We start from the raw sequence: 20,736 nt of genomic DNA on the forward strand, positions 1-20,736 counted from the left end.
GCTGACAAAAAATCTCTTATAATTGGAATGAATCGTATATAAATAAACAAACGGGTTCGTCTGTCTGAATATTTCTTTTTAAGTTTGGAGGATATAAGTCCAGATTGACCATTTAGAAGGTCTTCTATATCTATTACTAGTGGCTTCGCCCCTAGCCTCTAGGGGCTTCGCCCCATGAGGTAATGGAAAGTCAATCCTCCAGAATAATTCTATAGTTATATTTTCAAAAAAGTTATTCTTTGCCGAATTACTCTTTGGTAAAATTAAACCCAGGTTGTGCGCCGTATGCACAAAAATTTATTCGTAAAAATTAAACCCAGGTTGTTCATCGTATATCTCGTACAGGGTGAGCATAAGCGAGTACCCTGTATGCGGCGCAAGCTCTGATAGTCCCACCGATTGGACCACATATACACAAAAATTGAAAACTTACCTCTGTAAATTTTATTTAATACCTATAATTGCAACAACTTTTTAAAGATGTCAATTCTTAAAAGTTACCAAAAGCCCAAAAAAATTTTTTGGTGACATTTTTTTTTTTTTTTTGGGGGGGGGGGTTCATGGGGTCTTCGCCCCATGGTGCAGTGGGGTTCCCCCAACCCAATTACTGGTTTTTGTTTACAAAAATGAAAAAAAAATAAAAAATTTGGAAATAGGGATTTTTTTATTTTTAGGGGGGTTGGGGTGTCCCACCCTCCTAAAAAATAGCCTAAAATCACCAGAGGACCAGTAGGTATATTCCCAGAAGAGTAGAGTCCAATTTGTCCAGCAGTTACTGAGATTTTACAAAAAATGTAGGGAAAAAAAATTGGGGGGGGCGGGGTGGTTTTTTTAGTTTTTGGGGGGGTTGGGGGTGTCCCACCCCCCAGGAAAATAGCTTAAAACCATCACAGGACCAGTAGGTATAATCCCTGAAGAGTAGAGCCCAATCGGTTCAGCGGTTACTGAGATCTTAAGCTTCAGACAGACAGACAGACGGACAGACGGTCAGACGGACGGACATCAAGCTACTTTGTATTATAGATAGGATAGTTATGTAAGATTACAAAATATGTTGCTTCAGTTTCTAAGTAACTTTAAGTACAACCTGGATAAAAACTTACATAAAAGCGAAGCTCAACAATAAGATTTTAGGTTAATATATTAGTTTTTTCGCCACTAACCTCTGGGGAAGATTATTAAACCACATCTATAAAGTTTACCTGAAAAGTAAAACAAATTAGTATTAGCATTTTCCGAGATCTTTAGCTTCAGACAAAAAATGATATTTCATAATAAAGGATAATTTTAGTATGTAATATGTATAGTATCTAATAAAATAATTATTGAATTATACTAATATTCATCAAAATGTAAAAGTTTTATTTTTCAATGAACTATACAGACAGACAAAATAAAATAAAAAAAGCGTTCATATTCTTTATCTTACAGGATTATTGTGTATATTTTATGTGGCATATTATGTATTTAATATGGACACAAATTTCATGTCTTGGCAGCCGCAAAAGCGGTCACATTTACTCATACCGTACCATACTATGCACATGCAGCCGCTTAAATACTATTAGTCTTATGTCGCTTGGCGATTTTTATCCAAAAATCCGCAGCTGTAGGTAAAATTTTCCTTGCTGGGAAGGTAAGAAAGCCGCCGAAGCTGCAAAAAAGTAGCAACAAAATTGCGCGGCTGCCAAGCCATCACAAAATCATAATTTTACAAATATCATGTTTTCTTCAATAAAATATAAATATCAGCGTAGCAATAACATTTTAAAGTGTATGTTAGTATTTCAAATAGACGGATTTTTACTGTCAAAAAACTTTGTCGGTATTAAATCAACATAGGTATGTTTGTAGTCAAAGCTGTTAATGTTTCGAAATTATGTCAGCCATGAACACTTTTTAATAAAGGCATATAGTCAACCTTAAATATTGAGTATCAATAAAATGACAACAGTATATCATAACTTTTTTTTCTTACATCTGCTTTATGTCCTTAGTTCATCAATAATTATTTTATTGCTTCGCCACTCATGTATGTTGTCATCCTTGTTAAAATTAATTTTACTTTAATTAGGCAACTGAATGGTATCTACAATTACTTGGCCTGGTACCAACAGATCCGACAATTCTTCAGAAAGTTGGCAACATATTTGATACTGAAGGTAAGATAACAGAACGGTGCTTTCCCTCAAAGTGCCTGGAGAGCACTGGACCCCCCCCCCCCACCATTATCTTTAAAAGAAATAAAAATTATGGAAAGTAGTTTTTTCCCCCAAGTAACCCCTGCGGGGCCTATGCCTGCAGCGCTACCTAGTAACCAATAAAACCCAATCTAACCTTCTATTTAAAAAGTAAAAAAACAACCGGCCTTATTTTCAAAATGTTTTAAAGATATAGGGGAGGAGAGTTTTGATGCTTAATAAACACTATGAAGGAAAATGCCAAGAGAACATTTGATAATAAACTTATCAATGAATAATTCCTTTTCTAAATAGATTGATTAACATATCTGCATATGATTATGAGCCTAAAAGTATTTTTTCAATTTGTCAATGCTCTTTGCTTTCTTCAACACTTAAAGTGAAAATATGTAAGCTTTTTCAATTTTAAAAAGTACGCAGCAAATTTCCGTATATATTTGGTAGTTAGGGGTACCTAAAAGTTAAAATTTCTTTACAAATCAGAACTTAATTTTTGACAGAATTACAAAGATAATTAAAAGTCAAGTTTTAATTGTATATCCTATAAAATAAGTAATAAGTTTATTTTCTGTCTGTATGTAGCTTAATATTTTGATAACTAGTGACCTGTTTGAGTTCTTCATTTTGGGGAGCTTCACACAGGTCTTTGTATGGTTTTAGGCTATTTTGTGCTCTTCTCTTCCCCTTCTCACGCCTATGATAGTAATCAATAATTTTGCCATTAATTCCAAATTATGTAGAGAAGAGATTGTTTAGTTTTTGCATAAATCCTGAATATCTTGGCACAAACTACATACTTTTAATACTCAAGGATAAAGGAATTAATAATAAAGAAATTTGAAGGGTGGGGAAAATGGACTGTAAATTATATTGATCTTTCAAAGTTTTTTTAATTAGTGGGTGTTTACTAAATTTTGATTGGGTTGTACAAAATAGCAGTGTCAAAACTTTTCCACAAATTTCTTTATAACAAACACTCATTCTACATGTTATTACCTCTCACGAGATTGTTTAGTCCTTTGACACTGTACATAATTATTATTTGATCTGTCCTTAATATTTTATTCATATTCAATTTTTTTGTTTGTATATGAATATTTAATACCTGTATTATAATACTGTTATCATTTTTACTTGCCATCTGACCTCATAAAAATAAGGGATTATCCATATCTTTTTTAGTGGTTTTCTTTTCCACTTCTCCTCTCATCTCCCTCATGTTTATGACGTCACATGGCTGATTTTTGAGTCACTTTGTCCCCCTACCTGGCAAAACCATTTGCATACACAAGAACTAATTTATATATCATTAAATTGTGAAATATTATTATGCATAAGAAAATAAAGCATTTTCCTCAAACTAATGCAAGAACACTTTGATTGGATATAATCAGGGATCTATAGGGATAAGACAATGGCCGATAAATTGATGTACATCTCCAATTATGATACACAAAACTACCACTTCCGTAGATAAAAATTAGAAGTTAAAACGTTTGAACACTGAACTGCACCAAACAATCAAAATTCACAAGTCTCTAATGTTATTAGGACAGCGAAAAAGAAAACGCTATCATAAAACTTTGGAGACTAATGTAATAAACAGCCCATTGTCCCCTTCCTCTCAGGATTTGTGAGGACAATAAACAAAAATTCTGCACTCCAATCATAATTATTTTTTTGGAAACTAGAAAATATTGGAGGAGACTTGAATAGATTTAAAATCTACTCTTTTCCCCCTAATAATTAAACAGAATTTGGAAAAGATTTAATTATGTTCTCGTCGTCCTTTTTGATAGACTGGGGAGGTTTTTTTTTCTCTTGGTAATTTCTATTGGGAGGGAGGAGATATAACCTCCCCAATTTAGTTAAAGACCTTCCCTGGACCCATGAAAGGCTTCACATTGTAGTAGAACATAACGGTTCAGCTGTATCGAGATACTTTGCTACACACAGACAGACACATGGACATCATGTAACTTTTATATTAGGATTAAAGTAAAGAATATGTTTACAATGATATAAAATTGGTGTTTAATATTAATTAAATTCCCTTAATATTTTTGTATGTTTAAAAAAGATAAAGAATCAAAATTAAACACGTATGTTGCCCCTAAAGACAGGTTTTGTGACTTTTTTAGAATTAATTTTGGTTTAAGCTGATCCCTATATATGTAGCTTAGTATTTGATATATTTAGGAGACAAACAGCAAGCATATCAATATTATTATGATTCATACAAAAACTTCCCATCAAATCTGGAAGCAATAGACTGGCTTGGATCTTACTTTATTGAGATGCAGGTACGTAACCAGGGATCTAAAGGGATAAGACAATGACCGATAAATTGTTGTTCAACCCCAATGATGATACACATTATTAATTTTTGGACAATCAACTAAATGGACGAGACAATCAAAGTTGTTAAGCCAACAAATAAGAAAACATTATTGCCAAACTTTCGGGACTAGTGTATTAAAAAGTCCAATAACCCCTCCCTCCCTATATGTAGCTTTGTATTTTGAACTGTTCGTTTTCTGACTGCTTTTCTAATAACAGACAAACTAACACACAATTCTTGAAAAGTAGCCTGTAAAAACGTTAAATTTCTATGAATCACTTTGTCTGTTAGTCAGTCCGTCTGTCTGTCCGTCAATCCCTAACACTATGTGGGAAAAGTAATAATTTTCTTGGCTGCGATTGAAAATAGACTTCTGTAATTTTAATGAAGATATCCCACTAAAGAGCAACCATTATAAAAATACAACAAATCCATAAGTTAATCGGTCAGGCAACAATAGACTTTACATTTAGATACGGAACTGTTTCATCATTATTTAACTTATTCTTCTCTTTTTTTCTTTTCGTCTCATTCTTTTTTATATCCACTGAACATCTGTTTTAAATATAACGTTGTCCGTTTGTCCATCCATGATTTTTCTTTGCTTCACTACTAATGCATTTGGCATCCTTGTCTTTTCAATCATATTCACAGTTACTTGGGGATTGGCCAGTCTGTACCAACCCAACAAAATTTGATAAAAGTCATTTTTGGGGCTCTATTAATCCTTTAATTTCTAATTTCCTTATCCACGGAAAACTATCTATAATACGACAAATAAATTTATAATTATGTAGGTGGCAGAGAAGGCAATTGTATACTTTGAACGTGCCGCTCTCCTCCAACCAGATGATGTTAAGTGGCAACTAATGATTGGTGAGTCAGTGAAAGAACTTGTTTATATATAGTTTTTAATTTTGACGCTAGAGCTCGCATTTTTATTCTTTTGTCATTTACAGCAAATACAAATGAATTAGGAATCACATATTTTAAAGTATATTAAAAATTTTATAAAGTTTCCGTGATGCTGTGATAAATAGAAATTTAAAATATATGCTTTATGAATCAAAATACTACTAAGTAATTAAATATAAATGTATAAATTGTATAATTTTGGCCCCATCAGTGTGATAACATGTCCCCTTGAGAACACACTATCTCATGTAACATGGCAGACCAAATGCTTGATGCTCCTCCAGTCTCGAGGGATTAGTTGGGCTTGTCTGCAATGTGCAGTGACAAAGTTGAATAAATGAACGATAATCTCATTGTTCCTTAATTCGTATGTTGTCGTTGCTTAATTTATTGCGCGTTCAATAAAGAACTCACTATCCTTATACTAATTAACAGGATGTTTGTGTGTACCGAAGGATCTCGCTGAACCGATCGGGCTCTCCTTTACAGGATAGCTTCTCATAGGTCCCGGGAAGATTTAAAAATTTTTTGAACTAAAATAAAAAATGAGTGGGGGAGGGGCACCTATGACCTCCCCCCCTTAAAAAAAAAATGTCCACCCTCCAAAAAATTTTTTTTTACTTTTTAAAAAATCTAAAATAAGAAATTGGGTTATCAAATTCGACCTCCCCTCCTCAAGTGCCCTTAGAGGCCTCTAGGGGCGTAGCCACTGGTATTACTAAAAACAATGAGAAGAAGTTTCAACTATTTTTAATGTTCTTTGTTCCTCATAGACTTAATTGCCATGGATAGATTTATGGGTGGGTTTCCTTCAATTCAGTTTTGGGTTACAACTGATATATAAAACTCCCTAAAACAGGCATTTTTATTAATTTGTGTGTTTTTGTAAATTGCTAGTGTATCATTTATATTTATTTCAGCAAGTTGTTATCGCAGATCTGGAAACTATCACAAAGCTTTGGAGACTTACAGGTAAAATTCACATCATATAAATTTTAATAATACTTTAACTTTTCTCTAAAAGGGACAAAGCACTCTCAGATATTTTAATCAGAACTGCCAAGAAAGTCAATAATCAACACAGCCGTTTCCAACCAGTTTACTAACCAAAATACACTTATTTGATTTTGGAGTATGTTGATTATGTAGGGGGGGGGGTGGAGCTACTTATAGTGGGTGGGGGATGTGTCGTCCAGCCCCCCCCCCCCCCCCCGATTGTTGTCTGTTTGTTTACACCTCCCTCGATTTTGGTTAAATGGAGTTGTCAAAATTTGCGGGTATGCTTCATGCTCCCTGAAAAAAAAACCTGTGAACGCCACTCTGATTATGATTTTAAATTTTGCATAATTTTCTGTTGAATAGTGAATGCTGTACTTTATAAACTTAAATAAAATTTGATGATGTGAAGGACATGGTCTCAAGTACCCATACTCAGGGACAAGGAACGTTAAATCAATCCTCCAACCCAAATCCAAACTAACTTGAGTAATTTCTGCCTTTGTTAGATAATAAGACACAAATAGATTAGAACGCTAGTAACCTCTTCCTTCCTGATTAAATATTTAAATGTTAACACATACAAGAAAATATTTTGTTGATAATAAGCTAAGCAACAAAAAGTTAAAAGTTTTTTATTTAAAAAGAGATTATGAGGGATAAAAACCCTCCTAATTTTAATAAACAAAATTAACCCCTATGTGGGAGAAAATTATTGGTGGAAAAGTTTAAACCTTCTGATTCGTACGAACTTTAGGATTTAAGGTTTCTGAACCAACTTAGGGGGGGAACAGGTGTAAAAAACTTTTATAATTTGTATAATTTAAATATAATGAACAACATCAGATGTAGAATGAGAAATAAAGAGCTTTACAAAGCGTATATTTTGTAGGTCTTTGAAATCTCTTAAATACTTTTATGAAGGACAGATGGATGTACATACATAATCAAATTCTTGAATATCAATTATACTAACTATTTTATTTATCTTGTGTGATATTGTATAAACATACTAGAACCTTGAACCAATCTTGAAGTATCCTTTTAAACTTTTTTACTCAGCACAAACCAACATTTAGGTGAAGTTCAAGCTTACAAATTTGCAGGGATGATGAGGATATTGGATTGTAAATTCAACTGGTACCCAATGTTTTCTAACAACGTTATCTTATTTATTGGCTTAAAAACTTTGGGTACTTGAATTGAATTGTGATTAGTTACTTCAAAGCTTATAAACCTATAATTTTAATCTACAATGGGGTTAATTTGTTCATTATTATTGAAGATTAATTATCTTCCATTGTCTTATCCCTTAAGGTCCCTGAAAAATTTTATTTGGGGAGTAATAGACAGTAAGCAAGCGCAACTCATTACCATGCACAGTTAAAATTTCCAGAGAAAGGTCATGCGATCAAAGGTTTGGTTGTCTGTTGGGTAATACTTAACATAATACCATTGGGGGATAATTCTAATAATAAAATATTTATTACATGAAATCAAATTGACAATATGTTTAAAAATAAAAATATTTTTATTAAGGGGGGGGGGGGGGAGTTTTGACACATTTGCGTAAACCTGGCACCTAGGCTTTATCTTTGGACTGAGAGGATAGGTTATTAATTATAAAATCATTCTTATATGATGAATTTCACGAATTTCTAAGATTTTTTAGATAGGCCTTCAGGCCTCCAGGTGGTCTCTGTACAGGTAAAAATGAAAAAAAAAAATTTTAAAGTTACAAATCAACTTATAAAACAAAATATGCATCTTTTTTCTTCAAATATGTGAATAATATTAAAAAAGATGAATATTTTGTTTTATAATTTGACCTGTAACTTAAAAAAAAAAAATTTTTATTTATTTTTACCTGTACAGAGACCACCTGGAGGCTAGGAGCTCCGGAACCTGGAGGTCATCCAAAAAATCTTAAAACTTCGTGAAATTCATCATATAAGAATGATTTTATCATTAATAACCTATCCTCTCAGTCCAAATATAAAGCCTAGGTGCCAGGTTTACGCAAATGTATCAAAACTTCCCCCCCCCCTTATCATTATTGTTGTATGTTGTAAATGATAATGATTATGGTCGGGTTCATAAAATGTAATCCCTTGGGGGATAGATTCAGTTTAAGTAAAATATACACAATAACTCCTCCCTCCTTGGAAATTAATATAGTCCTTCTGGTTCTACGTATAAAATATCAAATTATTGCCACTCATTTTTAGTAGCGAAGCTACTCTATAATTTGAAATGTCCGTCTGTCTGTATGTCCGTATGTCCGTATGTCTGTCTTAGTTTGGGGGAAACGTGATTTTCTCGGCGCCTATAAAAGATAAAAGGCTGAAATTTTTTGACAATATTCCCATTATCAAGGAGCACAATTAACTATAAAACATCAATTGCGATAGGACCGCTTTTTAGCAGGTTTTAGGCTATTTTTGTATTTTTCACATTTTTCTCCATATCTTTGGTGTTTATGGTCCGATTTCCAAAATTTTTTCAGTTATAGAATCAGAATTAAATTTTCTGTCGTTTCAAGAAAACAACTATGACGTTCAGACTGCCTTTAAGCAGGTTTTAGGCTATTTTTGTATTTTTTACATTTTTCTCTATACCTTTGGTGTTTATGGCCCAATTTCCAAAGTTTTTCAGTTTTATATATCAAAATTAAATTTCCTTTCATTTCAAGAACACATCAATGGCGGTCAGACTGCCTTTTTGCAGGTTTTTGGCTATTTTTGTATTTTTCACATTTTTCTCTATACCTTTGGTGTTTATGGCCCAATTTCCAAAATTTTTCAGTTTTATATATCAAAATTAAATTTCCTTTCATTTCAAGAACACATCAATGGCGGTCAGACTGCCTTTTTGCAGGTTTTTGGCTATTTTTATATTTTTCACATTTTTCTTCATATCTTTGGTGTTTATGGTCCGTTTTTTTTTAATTTTTGTAGTTAAAAATAGCAAAATTAAATTTCTCGTTGTTCTGAGCATCCAGTATTTACTTTGACCGTCAATTTGTTAGTCATAGTACTGAAATATAAATAAATATTAAGAAATTAAAAACAAATGTTGAAAAGGTTTCGTGATTTTTTCCTAATATACATGCTTTTGTCAACTAATATCTAAATTCTTATTTAATTGTTTATGCTTCGCTACTTATGGATGTTGTCATCCTTGTTTAATTATTTTGTAATAATGTTTTGGTTAGAATTCTCAGAAATTTTCCCTATTTCTTTATTAAATGGAAAAATTCATGTTTTTTTTTAGTCGCATTGCTTTCTGTCTTTGATGTATGATTATGTCGAAAATATGTCAGTTATGATAACTCGTTCATAGTAAAATAAGGACATACTTCATGAGCTATACTGTCGGGTATTGTCCCTTTTGTGGCGACGCCTCTTAAGGGCATATTCGTCGTATTTTCATAGTATCTTCTGAAAGGTTTTTTTTAGGTTGGTTTAGGTAAAGTTAGGTTAGGTGATTGCAGGGTTAGGCAATTGTCCCCACAAATTAGGGGCTAGAAATAGGAGAAAAACTATTGTTTAAATTCGATGAAACACTCCTTAAGAGGCGTTGCCACGAAAAGTATTTATAAATTGACATTTTTAAAAATTAATATAATATTCATTTTTACAATAAAATTTGCAATATTAAAATACTTTTATATTGTATTTTCCTTAAACTCAAATTAGAGTAAAACAAATTGCGGCTCTTTTTTATTTTTATCTTATGAATGTTTTCATCATTGTTATGATTAATTATTATGTTAATGAATTCTATAATGAAGAGTTAAGTATTCAAAATTACTCATTAACTTCACAAATATTCAGGGACCTTAAGGGATAAGACAATGAGAGATGAATTGATAAACGAATTACTTTCACAATGATAAATAAAACTACCCCTTCTCTAGATTAGAATTATTGGTTGACAAGTTTGAACACTACAAGTTTCAATTACCAATCAAGATTTGATTATAGTAATCCAACAAATAAAAAAAACAGTTTATAAAACTTTGTTTACCTTTGTATTTTAAAGGCCAATATCCCCTCCCTCCCTGTCAAATTTTACTATTAGTGTTTAGAAAATACAACCAATCAAAATATAAATTTATACCATTTTAACAAAGAGAAACTGTATAAAAGCTGACAAATTATATTATAGGCACATTAGATTTTAAGTTTTAACTTCGCGAATAAACAAGAAAGGTATATTTATGAATCATTAAAACCATGCCTTCTTAACGGACATACTTAGTTATAGAGTAGCTGCGCTATTGGTATTAGTTTTATCATGTTAATATTTGTTAAATCGAAGGCTATCTCAAAGTCAAACTTACAATAAGTTGCACACAACATTTCCCTTTACTCGATTCTGAAAGATTATGTTTGTAAATAAGGCATATGAAAGTAACATGATGTCAGTTTGCAAGGATCCTTTGAACCGAAATAACCCCTTATAAAAAATTTACTTTTTATTTTTAAAACCAAAAGTGAAAGTTAAGGTTCTTCTTACCGCCCACCTTTTGCTACACATAGACACACACAAATAAAGACATCTTGTTACTTCATAAGAATAACTAATTAAAAAGAATGAATCAAGAAAATCCACTAAATTATAAAATTTCAGGTCTGTTCACCGAAGATTCCCCGAGAATGTTGAATGTCTCAGATTTCTTGTAAAGCTTGCTTCAGATATGGGACTCAAGGTAACTATCAAACCCGATCAATATCCACAGGATTATAACCGCCGGTTCTGAGCCATACTGATAAATCATGTGTCGTATCGTTATATCGACAATTTTTTACAAATAAGAAAATAAAATATCATAAGATTAATAATAGTTTTGTTGACTAGGGATTCGGCTCTTCTGAGACAACAAAACTGGATTAGTCTTATGATACTTCATTTTACTATCCGTGGAAAGATGTCTATAATATGATACGATAGAAAATAATAAAGAAATTGTACCTTGTACTGTTACTTAAAACATTGAACAATTTATTACAAATTTATTTGCCGAATTCCCTATGGTATAATTTAATTTCTTCTTTATATAAAGAAAATATCTTAAATTTGTCCTGCGAGCTCAAGTATATAATACCAGAGGCTGCTTTCCTAGCATTTATGGGCTCATAACCTAAAATCACCCCTAGACTTTAAATTTAAAACATTTTAGGTACCACCCCTCCCTTATTTTTAATTTATTCCAAAAATAATATAAAGTGAGTTTTCTGGAGTTGCTTTGAGGCACTTTGAGGGAAACTGACAACAAAGATTTTCATCTACTCAAAAAAACATCAAAAAAAACCTGTTGTGAACCCCTGAAATAATAGGGATTAAGCTGATTATATCCAATGAGCTTTCCTTTAAAGTACCTGTCGAGCAAAAATGTGACCTCCCCCTTACTTTTAATTGAATAGTAAATAATAATAAGGGTTTTTTTCCTTTGCCTAACCCATACTGGGCCTAAAACTGCGGTTCCCCAACCCTGCGGGGCTACCCAGTGCACAGTATAACTTACCATAAATAATAATAAAAATCAAATAAATCCCTTCCTCCATTTCAATTTATTTAAAAATAAGGGGAATGGAAATGGATCCGTACCTTAAAAGGCAGTGAAATCTTTATTAATTTAGGAAGCTGCTGATTATGCTATGGAACTAAAGAAAGCCGAGAGAGCAAAGGTATTTTAAAGCATTTCATTATTAGGGTTTGTACGATAGTACACCCGTACGTCACTTGTCAATTACATTATAAAAAAACAAAAACGTTAAAAAACTAGGGAACTTTCTCAACTTTTTAAGTGTAAGCTTAATAAGAAAGCACAGAGATCAAAGATAAAATGCTAAAACTCTGGAATTACATGGGATAAATGATAAAATGGAATAATGCAACCTAACTTAAAAAAAAACATCGAAAATGTGTTTCAGATAGTTTAATCTTGTCCGGTAAAACATTTCTTTATTAATACTATTATGTTAAAGGATTTACATGAGCAAAGAGCCATGAGTTCGCGTCCCGGGTCCCGCCGTAGCTCCAGCAGAACCTCCAGGCAGGGGTCAGGTGCCAGCAAGTCAGAGGGTATCCACTCCGCAGGATCCACACCTCCGTCACGTGGAGGTACAGGTATTCAGGAAACACCTCTTTCTGCAACATGAGTTTGAGAACAGTGAAATGACCTGGGTAGATTTTATTTTTTTTTCAAGGGATACGAAGATAAATTGACGTACATCCTCAATGATATTAAACAAAATTACTCTTTTTGTAGATTAACATAAATAGTTTTAAAGTTTGGACTATGATTGGTTGGTTAAAACAAGCAGTGACAGATTTTAATCTTTAAGAGGGTAAATTTGGTATCATCATTTGGGATGTACATCAGTATATCGTTCATTGTCTTGTCCCTTAAGATACCTGGGTTTTCACTGTTTCTAAACTTAAATTCCAGAGGCTGGTATGAAACAGAAACAAGAGCTGGATCTTTAAATCGTTTTAGTGGTGCGCTAGATCATCGCGATCCAGAGGTGGTCCAGAGGTGGGCCACTGCTAAAAAACTTTGATTTTTAACAGATTTTTGGCGCGGTCCGATCCGCGCTTGTACAACTTTCTAACTTTAGCCGTGTCAGTACGATATTTTATATAAAACTTTTGGATCTAATGCAGTTTACGGTAAAATATTGCTGGTAACGAATATTGACAAAAATTTATGAATTTTAAAGCCTGCTAGCTGCCAAACGGCTGAACGTACAGATCATACCCGCACATCATTTTAAGCGGTATAAAGAAGCCTACAAATAATCTGGAATAGCCAAGATCCAATGATGCACTGGGAAAGCTTCACTGAAGAAAAAACGCGTAAAATAGGCCTTTTTCGCGCATTTCTCTGTACTGCGAGATAAGTATGCATTATTGATTTATGGCTATTCCAGATTATTTGTAGGCCTTCTTATGCTGCTTAAAACAGTGTGCGGGCATGATCTGTCCGTTCAGCCGTTTGGCAGCTAGCAGCCTTTAAAATTCATAGATTTTTGACAATATTCGGTACCAGCAATATTTTACCGTGAACTGCAGTAGATCCAAACTTTTATATAAAATATTGTACTGACACGTCTAAAGCTATAAAGTTATATATTGCTTTATAATAAACTAGCGGCTTCGCCCCTAGCCTCTAGGGGCTTTGCCCCAAGAGGTTTGATCAACCTAATTTTTCGTATTTTAGATTTAAAAAGAAAAAGTAAAAAAAAAATTTTTTTGGGGGGGTATTTTTTATTTTTTGGGGGGGGTTGGGGGTGTCCCACCCCCCAAGAAAATAGCTTAAAACGATCACAGGACCAGTAGGTATATTCCCTGAAGAGTAGAGCCCAATCGGTTCAGTGGTTACTGAGATCTTAAGCTTCAGACGGACAGACATTGTTCTACTTTGTATTATAGATAATATATAATTTATTTTAAAAATAACTATAAAAATGTTTTCACGATATTTTTGCAATAAAAAATTAAACTAATTGAAAAAAAATATTTATTTATTAAATACAGTTCACCCTAGTTTGGCGCGGCAATGACACTCGTTGAGTGCCATTGCCTCGCCAGTACTGCGCCACTGGGCGCGCTGATTCGCCCACGCCATTTTGATTTTAAGATTGAAATCTAATAATATCTAGGTGCGCCGAACTGGATCGCCCCGATTTAGCGCACCACTAAACGATTTCAAGATCCATCTAAGTATTCTGATAAACATAAATAGAAGAACAGCATGGCCACAATTGTTATTGCAAAATAAAGAGTATTTTCGGTGCTTTCCCCCAAAGTGCCTAAAGCACTGACAATCGCGTCCCGATATTTTGAAAATTATATAGAAAATAAGAGGGGTGTGGACTTTTTTATGCCTTTCTTATGCGAGGAACCTTAACCTTGCGGGGACTAAAAAATATAAGTTTATCAAACTAAAGAAAAACCATTGAAGTCATGTTACATTTTTTCAAATTGAATGCTCATTCTTGTTCCAACAGTTATTGTTCACGATAAATTAATATTTTATTTTCTAAACATTTTGTGGAAGAATTAACTGCAGAACATTATAAGCCTGTCCATACCAGAGCGCGGCAGCTGCGTGTAAGCCTTAGTGAAATCGTCATTTTATTACTTAAATTCAGCTGGGTATCTAAACCTGTTCCTAAACTCACAAGCAGCTTTAAATTTTAGGCTTATGCGCGTCTGCCGAGCCTTATATCACACCCTTTTCTATTGATTTGGAATCTCTTCATAAAAAGAATAACATTTTCTGTCTGATCTAAATAACTTTAATTTTAGGTATTCGAGGAATGGCACTAGATGAAGAATCTGGATATTCTCCACAGGCAAAGGTGAACAATGTTTACTAATTTTCATTACTTTAATACTAATAAATATAGTATATCTAGAATCTATATAGTATATACTTGATCATTAAATTAGAACAATAAGAACACAGTACAAGAACAATCCAGCTATAGTATTAGTTTGGACGTGTACATAATTTGTTACGAAAAGGCAGCCATTCTCTCATTTCATCAATTTAATAAGTCAGCTTTGGTTGGTTGATTTTTTTTAGACAAAGCTAGCTTTCAGGAAATTATATTTTTTAAGTTTAACGGATTATTGTGTTTAACAGCTCATATAGGGTATTAAACCTATAATAGTGGATTGTAGTTATATAATTTAATTGCCAGGCCTTAGTTTCTTCTTTCCTTTTCCCCTCCTAATGTCTTCATTATATTTCCTAACTATTCATAATTTGTCAGGAAATTGATGGAAGTTATTCCGACCCGCTTGGACCTATGCCAGAAAGACCAAAAACTTCAGGTAACCTCTCAATTCTTATGCCTTTTTAAAAAAAGGCATCTAGTGTTCACTTCTTCCATCAAATCATAAAAAATAAATTTAACCTTTTTTTAAAAATAAGAACTAGATTACATGATTAGGATAAAACTTTTGGTACCAGATTAATTTACAGTCCAATGTCCCCTCCCTTGATATCTAATATAAACAAATAGCTCATACTAAAAACATTGCTCTATTCCTGCTTTATTTTTGTATCCATGAAGATCTCGATAACAACCAAAACAACTGAGTTATCCATTTTAGGTAAGCTTCATTTATTATTATTTAGGTGCTGTTAGACCAGGTATTGATGATGGTTTTGATGATGAAGAAATTGGTGATGATCTCTTGCCAGAGTAAATCCTTTTCACCATGGTTACTCTTTTAAACAGTTGTAAACAAAAAATTGGAAGATTTCTAGCAAATCAAATCCATTTTAATCATATAAAATGTGTTATTTTATATTACTTGTTTTAAATTGAAAAGCATATTTAGGTTATTTATTTGATATAGTTAAAAACAAATCAATATTTGGGTATTACCAGTTTCTTGACATCGCCTCTTAAGTGGAGTTTCATCGTATTTTCACAGAAGCTTTTGAAATGTTATTTTAGGTTAGGGTTATGTTAATGATTGCCCCGCAGGTTCAGGGCCCCTCGCAGGGGCTAGAAATAGGAGAAAAGCTACTGTGAAAATACGACGAAACACCCCTTAAGAGGCGATGTCACGAAACCAAAAATACCCAATATTTTCTTGATTTAGATGTTACTTCTCAATTTGTGAATCTAAAGAATTTTTGCTGAAATTTATACAGTAAAATTCATTTAAAAATTAATAGTACTTATATGCATTGCTGTAATGTTTAAATTTATTATCCTTATAAAAATGACATTGAAATAGATTTTATGAACTACTTATATATTTATTACTAGAGTTGGGCTCGATATAATTATCTCGCTATTGGCTAGGTTTATTCAATGTTTTATTTACTTACTTTTGGTTATCTGAATTCTGACTATTAACCCTAAACTTCCATTTTCTTCTCCCTGACGATTTCTTTCTTTAAACTATTTAAGGATCTTAATATTTTTTATTTCAAATTATTCTCCTGAAAGGGTTAAAATGTTCTTTTAACTGTTAACAAATTTTAGTTCAATATCTGACCACATTACGCACGTATCGCTAGTATCAAATTATTTTAAAACTAAGTTTTCTTTTATTTACTATATTATTAATTTAAATTTTCTGTTTTATGGATAGAAATTTAATACTTCAATATAATTCAAATAGCAACATGAAATAAAAAAATGAATTTATTCTTCATACAGTAAAATAATGGGTCTTATCGTTTTGGTCAATGAGAGTTTATTACGGATTATTGGAGCACTATGAGTTTTAAACATTTACCGCTTGGAAGACTTGAGCTCATATATAGACATTTATTTCCTATATAGATCTGTCATGGATCTTGATGCAATAAAGCTGGCTGTTTTGTAAATGTTAAAAATTGGAAGATTTCATTAAACAAAAGTTCCCGCAAATATAAGTATTAAATGATGTATATTGATATTTTTTATCTCTGAAAATACTGGTTCAAGTTTGTTTTACTTTTCAATGAAGCTTTGCATATGTCCACCCAGTGATGGTAGTTTTAGTTTCTTGAACTTTCAAACCTAGGGAAGCAGCAACTAGTAAGTAAAATGACCACAACTTTGTAATTTTATGAATATTATTATTATTAATGATTTTTAAAGCAAAACAGACACATATAATATTTCTACATGAAAATAGCACAGAAAATTATATACATAATTAGCACAAAAAAGAACTGAAAAGTGTTTAATAGTAAAAAAAACCTGTTTGGCAGGTATTGTCAATAATCACTGAATATGAGATGTTATGCAAATTTATAATTATAACTTTGATTACATTGTTGGATGTTTGGTCTGTGGGACATACATTAGTTATATATTAGCTGCACTATAGGAATACCATGTTCAACAAATCCAAAGTTAGTAGAACCTTGAGGTTACACTTCAAATGCACCAACAAATTAACCAATATACCAAGCTACCACTCTTCAGGGTTCTATTAATTTCCAATCCGACAAGAAGGTTGCTTCATAACAGGGTTCAGCAGCCGCGCCTTTATCTGCGTGATTGAGAAAGGCAAGATCTTCTAAAAAAAGTGGCTGCGGCTAAGTGAAACTGCAGCTGATTAAGACTTATTGTGTGGTTTAGTAAGCCGCGCAGCTGAGACTGTCAAGCACTGCACTGGTTTAAAATACACACACTAAAATAAAATAAAGTTCTGAAGATTAAGAATTTATGATAGCCTAAACGAGTTTATACAAATTTTCACAGAATATAAAATAAAAATTTTAGGTTTGTAAAAGTTAATCTAGAAAATAGAATTTAATAAAAACCAGAGAAAATTGATTTTGTCCACACATCTCTGATTTCTTACAGGTACAATTGTTTTCACAAAACCAGGAAGGGAGGGAGGGGACATTCGTCTGTAGACAATTCTGGCCCCAAAGGATTATAAACACAAACTCTCATTCGTGATCTCAAAAACTTAGATTATCGACTGTTTTATTCTAGAGTAAGATACGGATTTGGAACCATCCTGGAAAATTAATGACATACAGTTTTACTTTTTAGTAGCGACGCTACTCTATGATTTGAGTTGTCCGTCGTGCAGTCTGTAAGATACGGAAAGAGAGAAAAGTAATTTGCTTGACTCTTATTCAATATAGACGGCTGAAACTTCTTGTCAATAATCTTTGTCTATACATCCATGGCGGTCAGGCTGTTATCTTATCTTATCTTTCGAAATATCTGTTTTTAGTTTAATACATTAAGTATTAAATCAAATTTCTCATAGTTATAAGGGCTTTAATATTTTAGTGTCATACTAATTATGGATGTTGTCGTCCTTGTTTGCAAAGTCAATTAAATGCTGAGTTCTGAGCTGGAGCACTAGAAAAAGTTTAATAAAGATAATGTAAAGAATAAAGATATATCTTTCACTCTTTCTCTACAGGTATAAATAGGATTTGGAATAATCAAATTAAGAGATTTTTTTTAATATTAGTAAAATAGAATACTAGGAAATTCCTGTATAAGTCTACGAATATTTAATTAATTTTTGCAGTTGATTGATATGCCTTACAAGAGCAATGTTCAAAACCACCAGAGAACCTGTAAGAAATCTTTGGAGGAAAAAAACTTATTTAGTTCAGTCATTTTTGAGATATTTTGCTTTATATGTACAGTCGTCAAAATACATACATTTAACTGCGCAATTAATTAAAATCAATGGTTCAAATAAAACAGTTTTTAAAAAGGCACATAGTGCCACCCCTGTTTGACTTTTAATAATGTGTGGGCTAATATACTTAGATGCGCTAGGCGCACCCTCTTAGCAAATCCTATACTCACCTCTGAATCTAAATGATCTGCTATGCAAAAGAATATTACCTTTCAAATTCTAATATTTTCAAAATACCTTATGCCCTGAACTAAGTACCTGGAGGGACTAAACTGAATGGTACTTAACAGCATAATAATGTGAAAATCATATTGTCTTTACACAGCAAAATTATATAACTTCCTTATGCTTGGCATTAAAAGAAGATGGATCTTAGAATGTCTGTCTTTTAGTATTTCTAGATTCTTCAAACCTAAGCAGGTTTTCATTTGTTTTTGGGACAGTCAGTAAGGAACATTCTCAATTAGCTTAAGGGAAGGTCTTAAACTGTTTTAAACCTATTTTTGAAAGGTATATCAAAAATATACTCTGACACCTGTAGAATCGAACTGCAGAGCAAAAAATAAGAATAAAAGCCCACATCGAATTTTATTAGGATTTTAAAGTTTATTTTTTACTATGGAATTTTACTGAATCGTAAACTGTCTTTTCTTTTTGGGTAAAATTTATGCTTCATAATATGATAAAAAGATAATGATAGTAAAAAAATAGCTCTTTTGATTTTATATATGTAATTATTCATTAAAAGTGAAAGATGTAGGATATATCTTTGAATTAATGTGCTTTCATTATCAGATATTAAAACTACAGAGAACGAATAGAAATTATATCCCACTCTGGCTTCGAAACTGATTAATATTCCATGGATAGAATCGGTTCTTAGCCATACTGAAAATTCACGCATAGTATCGAATTACACAAATTGAATATTAAACCATACCAGTTTTGTAATCTTGGTTTTAATCTTATTTTTTTAAATTTTAATATCTATCTATAATACGATGCGTCAAATAACTATTCTTAAGCTGTTAGCTACCTATATAAAAGGAATTAGTGGAAAAAGTAAAAACGGAAGTAACTTTTTAAGTTGCAAAATAAAATGAAACAGAAAAAAAACACACAGGGAAAAGATATTTCATATTTTATTGAAGAATCTAAATACTAGAACAAGTAACAAAAATAAATAGTTAAGAAACTTCATTTTCTGTTGTATTTCTGAGAGCAAGTACCTCCATCAAATCATGCCTAGAAATATAGATATATTTATACATAGATCTTACACCAGATTTTCATGTTGTCCGATAAAGTTTAACTTGCAGCGGGCTAAAATAATAATTCCCCCTCTTTACCCTATTCCCTTCCATCCTACTGGATGAACGAACTGACCAATAAGGGGTTCCATGTTGCAACCTAAATTGACGACAATTTTTCCCCTGTTATAATATCCGCGTATTCCCGGAGGGAAAATAACAATTTAAATACAATAGACATTGAATTTTTATTTATCCATTACTCAAAAGTCTAATTAATCAGGGAGAAAGGGGAAATTGGACTGTATATTTCACTGGTACCTAAAGTTTTTTTTAAGTTAGCTAATTCGTTAGCTTAAAAACTTTGAAGAAGTCCACTTGAACTGATTCTCTACATAGTACATACATCATAAAGAATTTTCCTAGGGGGATAGTTGCATGAATGCATTCAACAAGTTTGTTTACTTGTAAAAAAAAAAAGTTTACTAATTTACATTCAAATGTATTTCGTGCAACTATCCCTTTGTGCGTTTTATAAAATATTGTAACCATTACTTTTATCATAGGTATTGCAAAGCTGACAAAACTGCTGGAACCCACCCAGAGTAATCCTTTTATTATCCATGCTATAGGCTTTCTGATAGATACATTTATAATACACATACAAATATAAAATAACAAGGATGACAAAATCCATAAGTAGCAAAGTACGAAAAAAATCATGGATAGACACACAGAAAATGTGAGTTATAGAGCAGATATTCAATTGTAAAAAAAAATAAAAAATAAAACCAAAATATGAAAGAAAACGCATATAATAAAATTTGTTTTTAGGTCTTTTGAAGCATGATCGACAAGACATACGGACAAAATGTATAGACTAGATATGCAC

At 32.2% G+C, this 20,736-nt stretch overlaps 2 protein-coding genes across 10 annotated transcripts in view; one reads left to right on the plus strand and one right to left on the minus strand.

Moving 5' to 3' along the window:
* The window catches only part of nompB (intraflagellar transport protein 88-like protein nompB), a 54,821-nt gene extending 38,583 nt beyond the window's left edge, over window positions 1-16,238 (plus strand). For 7 of the 8 annotated variants that reach the window (XM_080162358.1, XM_080162359.1, XM_080162356.1 and 4 more), the window contains 10 exons: window positions 2,075-2,162; window positions 4,401-4,504; window positions 5,340-5,418; window positions 6,378-6,429; window positions 11,089-11,167; window positions 12,099-12,146; window positions 12,447-12,588; window positions 14,773-14,825; window positions 15,243-15,303; window positions 15,611-16,238. In XM_080162358.1, the coding sequence (XP_080018484.1) occupies window positions 2,075-2,162; window positions 4,401-4,504; window positions 5,340-5,418; window positions 6,378-6,429; window positions 11,089-11,167; window positions 12,099-12,146; window positions 12,447-12,588; window positions 14,773-14,825; window positions 15,243-15,303; window positions 15,611-15,681 (777 nt within the window). In that variant the 3' untranslated portion in view covers window positions 15,682-16,238. The remainder of the gene's footprint in view (window positions 1-2,074; window positions 2,163-4,400; window positions 4,505-5,339; window positions 5,419-6,377; window positions 6,430-11,088; window positions 11,168-12,098; window positions 12,147-12,446; window positions 12,589-14,772; window positions 14,826-15,242; window positions 15,304-15,610) is intronic. The other variant, XM_080162357.1, reaches the window with a different exon arrangement.
* A 3,482-nt stretch (window positions 16,239-19,720) lies between these two features.
* LOC145319966 (tRNA (adenine(37)-N6)-methyltransferase) overlaps window positions 19,721-20,736 on the minus strand; it is a 28,025-nt gene continuing 27,009 nt past the window's right edge. For both annotated transcript variants that reach the window (XM_080162379.1, XM_080162378.1), the window contains exon 14: window positions 19,721-19,839. In XM_080162379.1, coding sequence (XP_080018505.1) covers window positions 19,782-19,839 — 58 coding nt within the window. In that variant the 3' untranslated portion in view covers window positions 19,721-19,781. The remainder of the gene's footprint in view (window positions 19,840-20,736) is intronic.

The sequence above is a fragment of the Acartia tonsa genome, chromosome 5, assembly GCF_053477335.1.
Source record: "Acartia tonsa isolate MP-2025a chromosome 5, ASM5347733v1, whole genome shotgun sequence".
Taxonomy (NCBI): Eukaryota; Metazoa; Arthropoda; class Copepoda; order Calanoida; family Acartiidae; genus Acartia; species Acartia tonsa.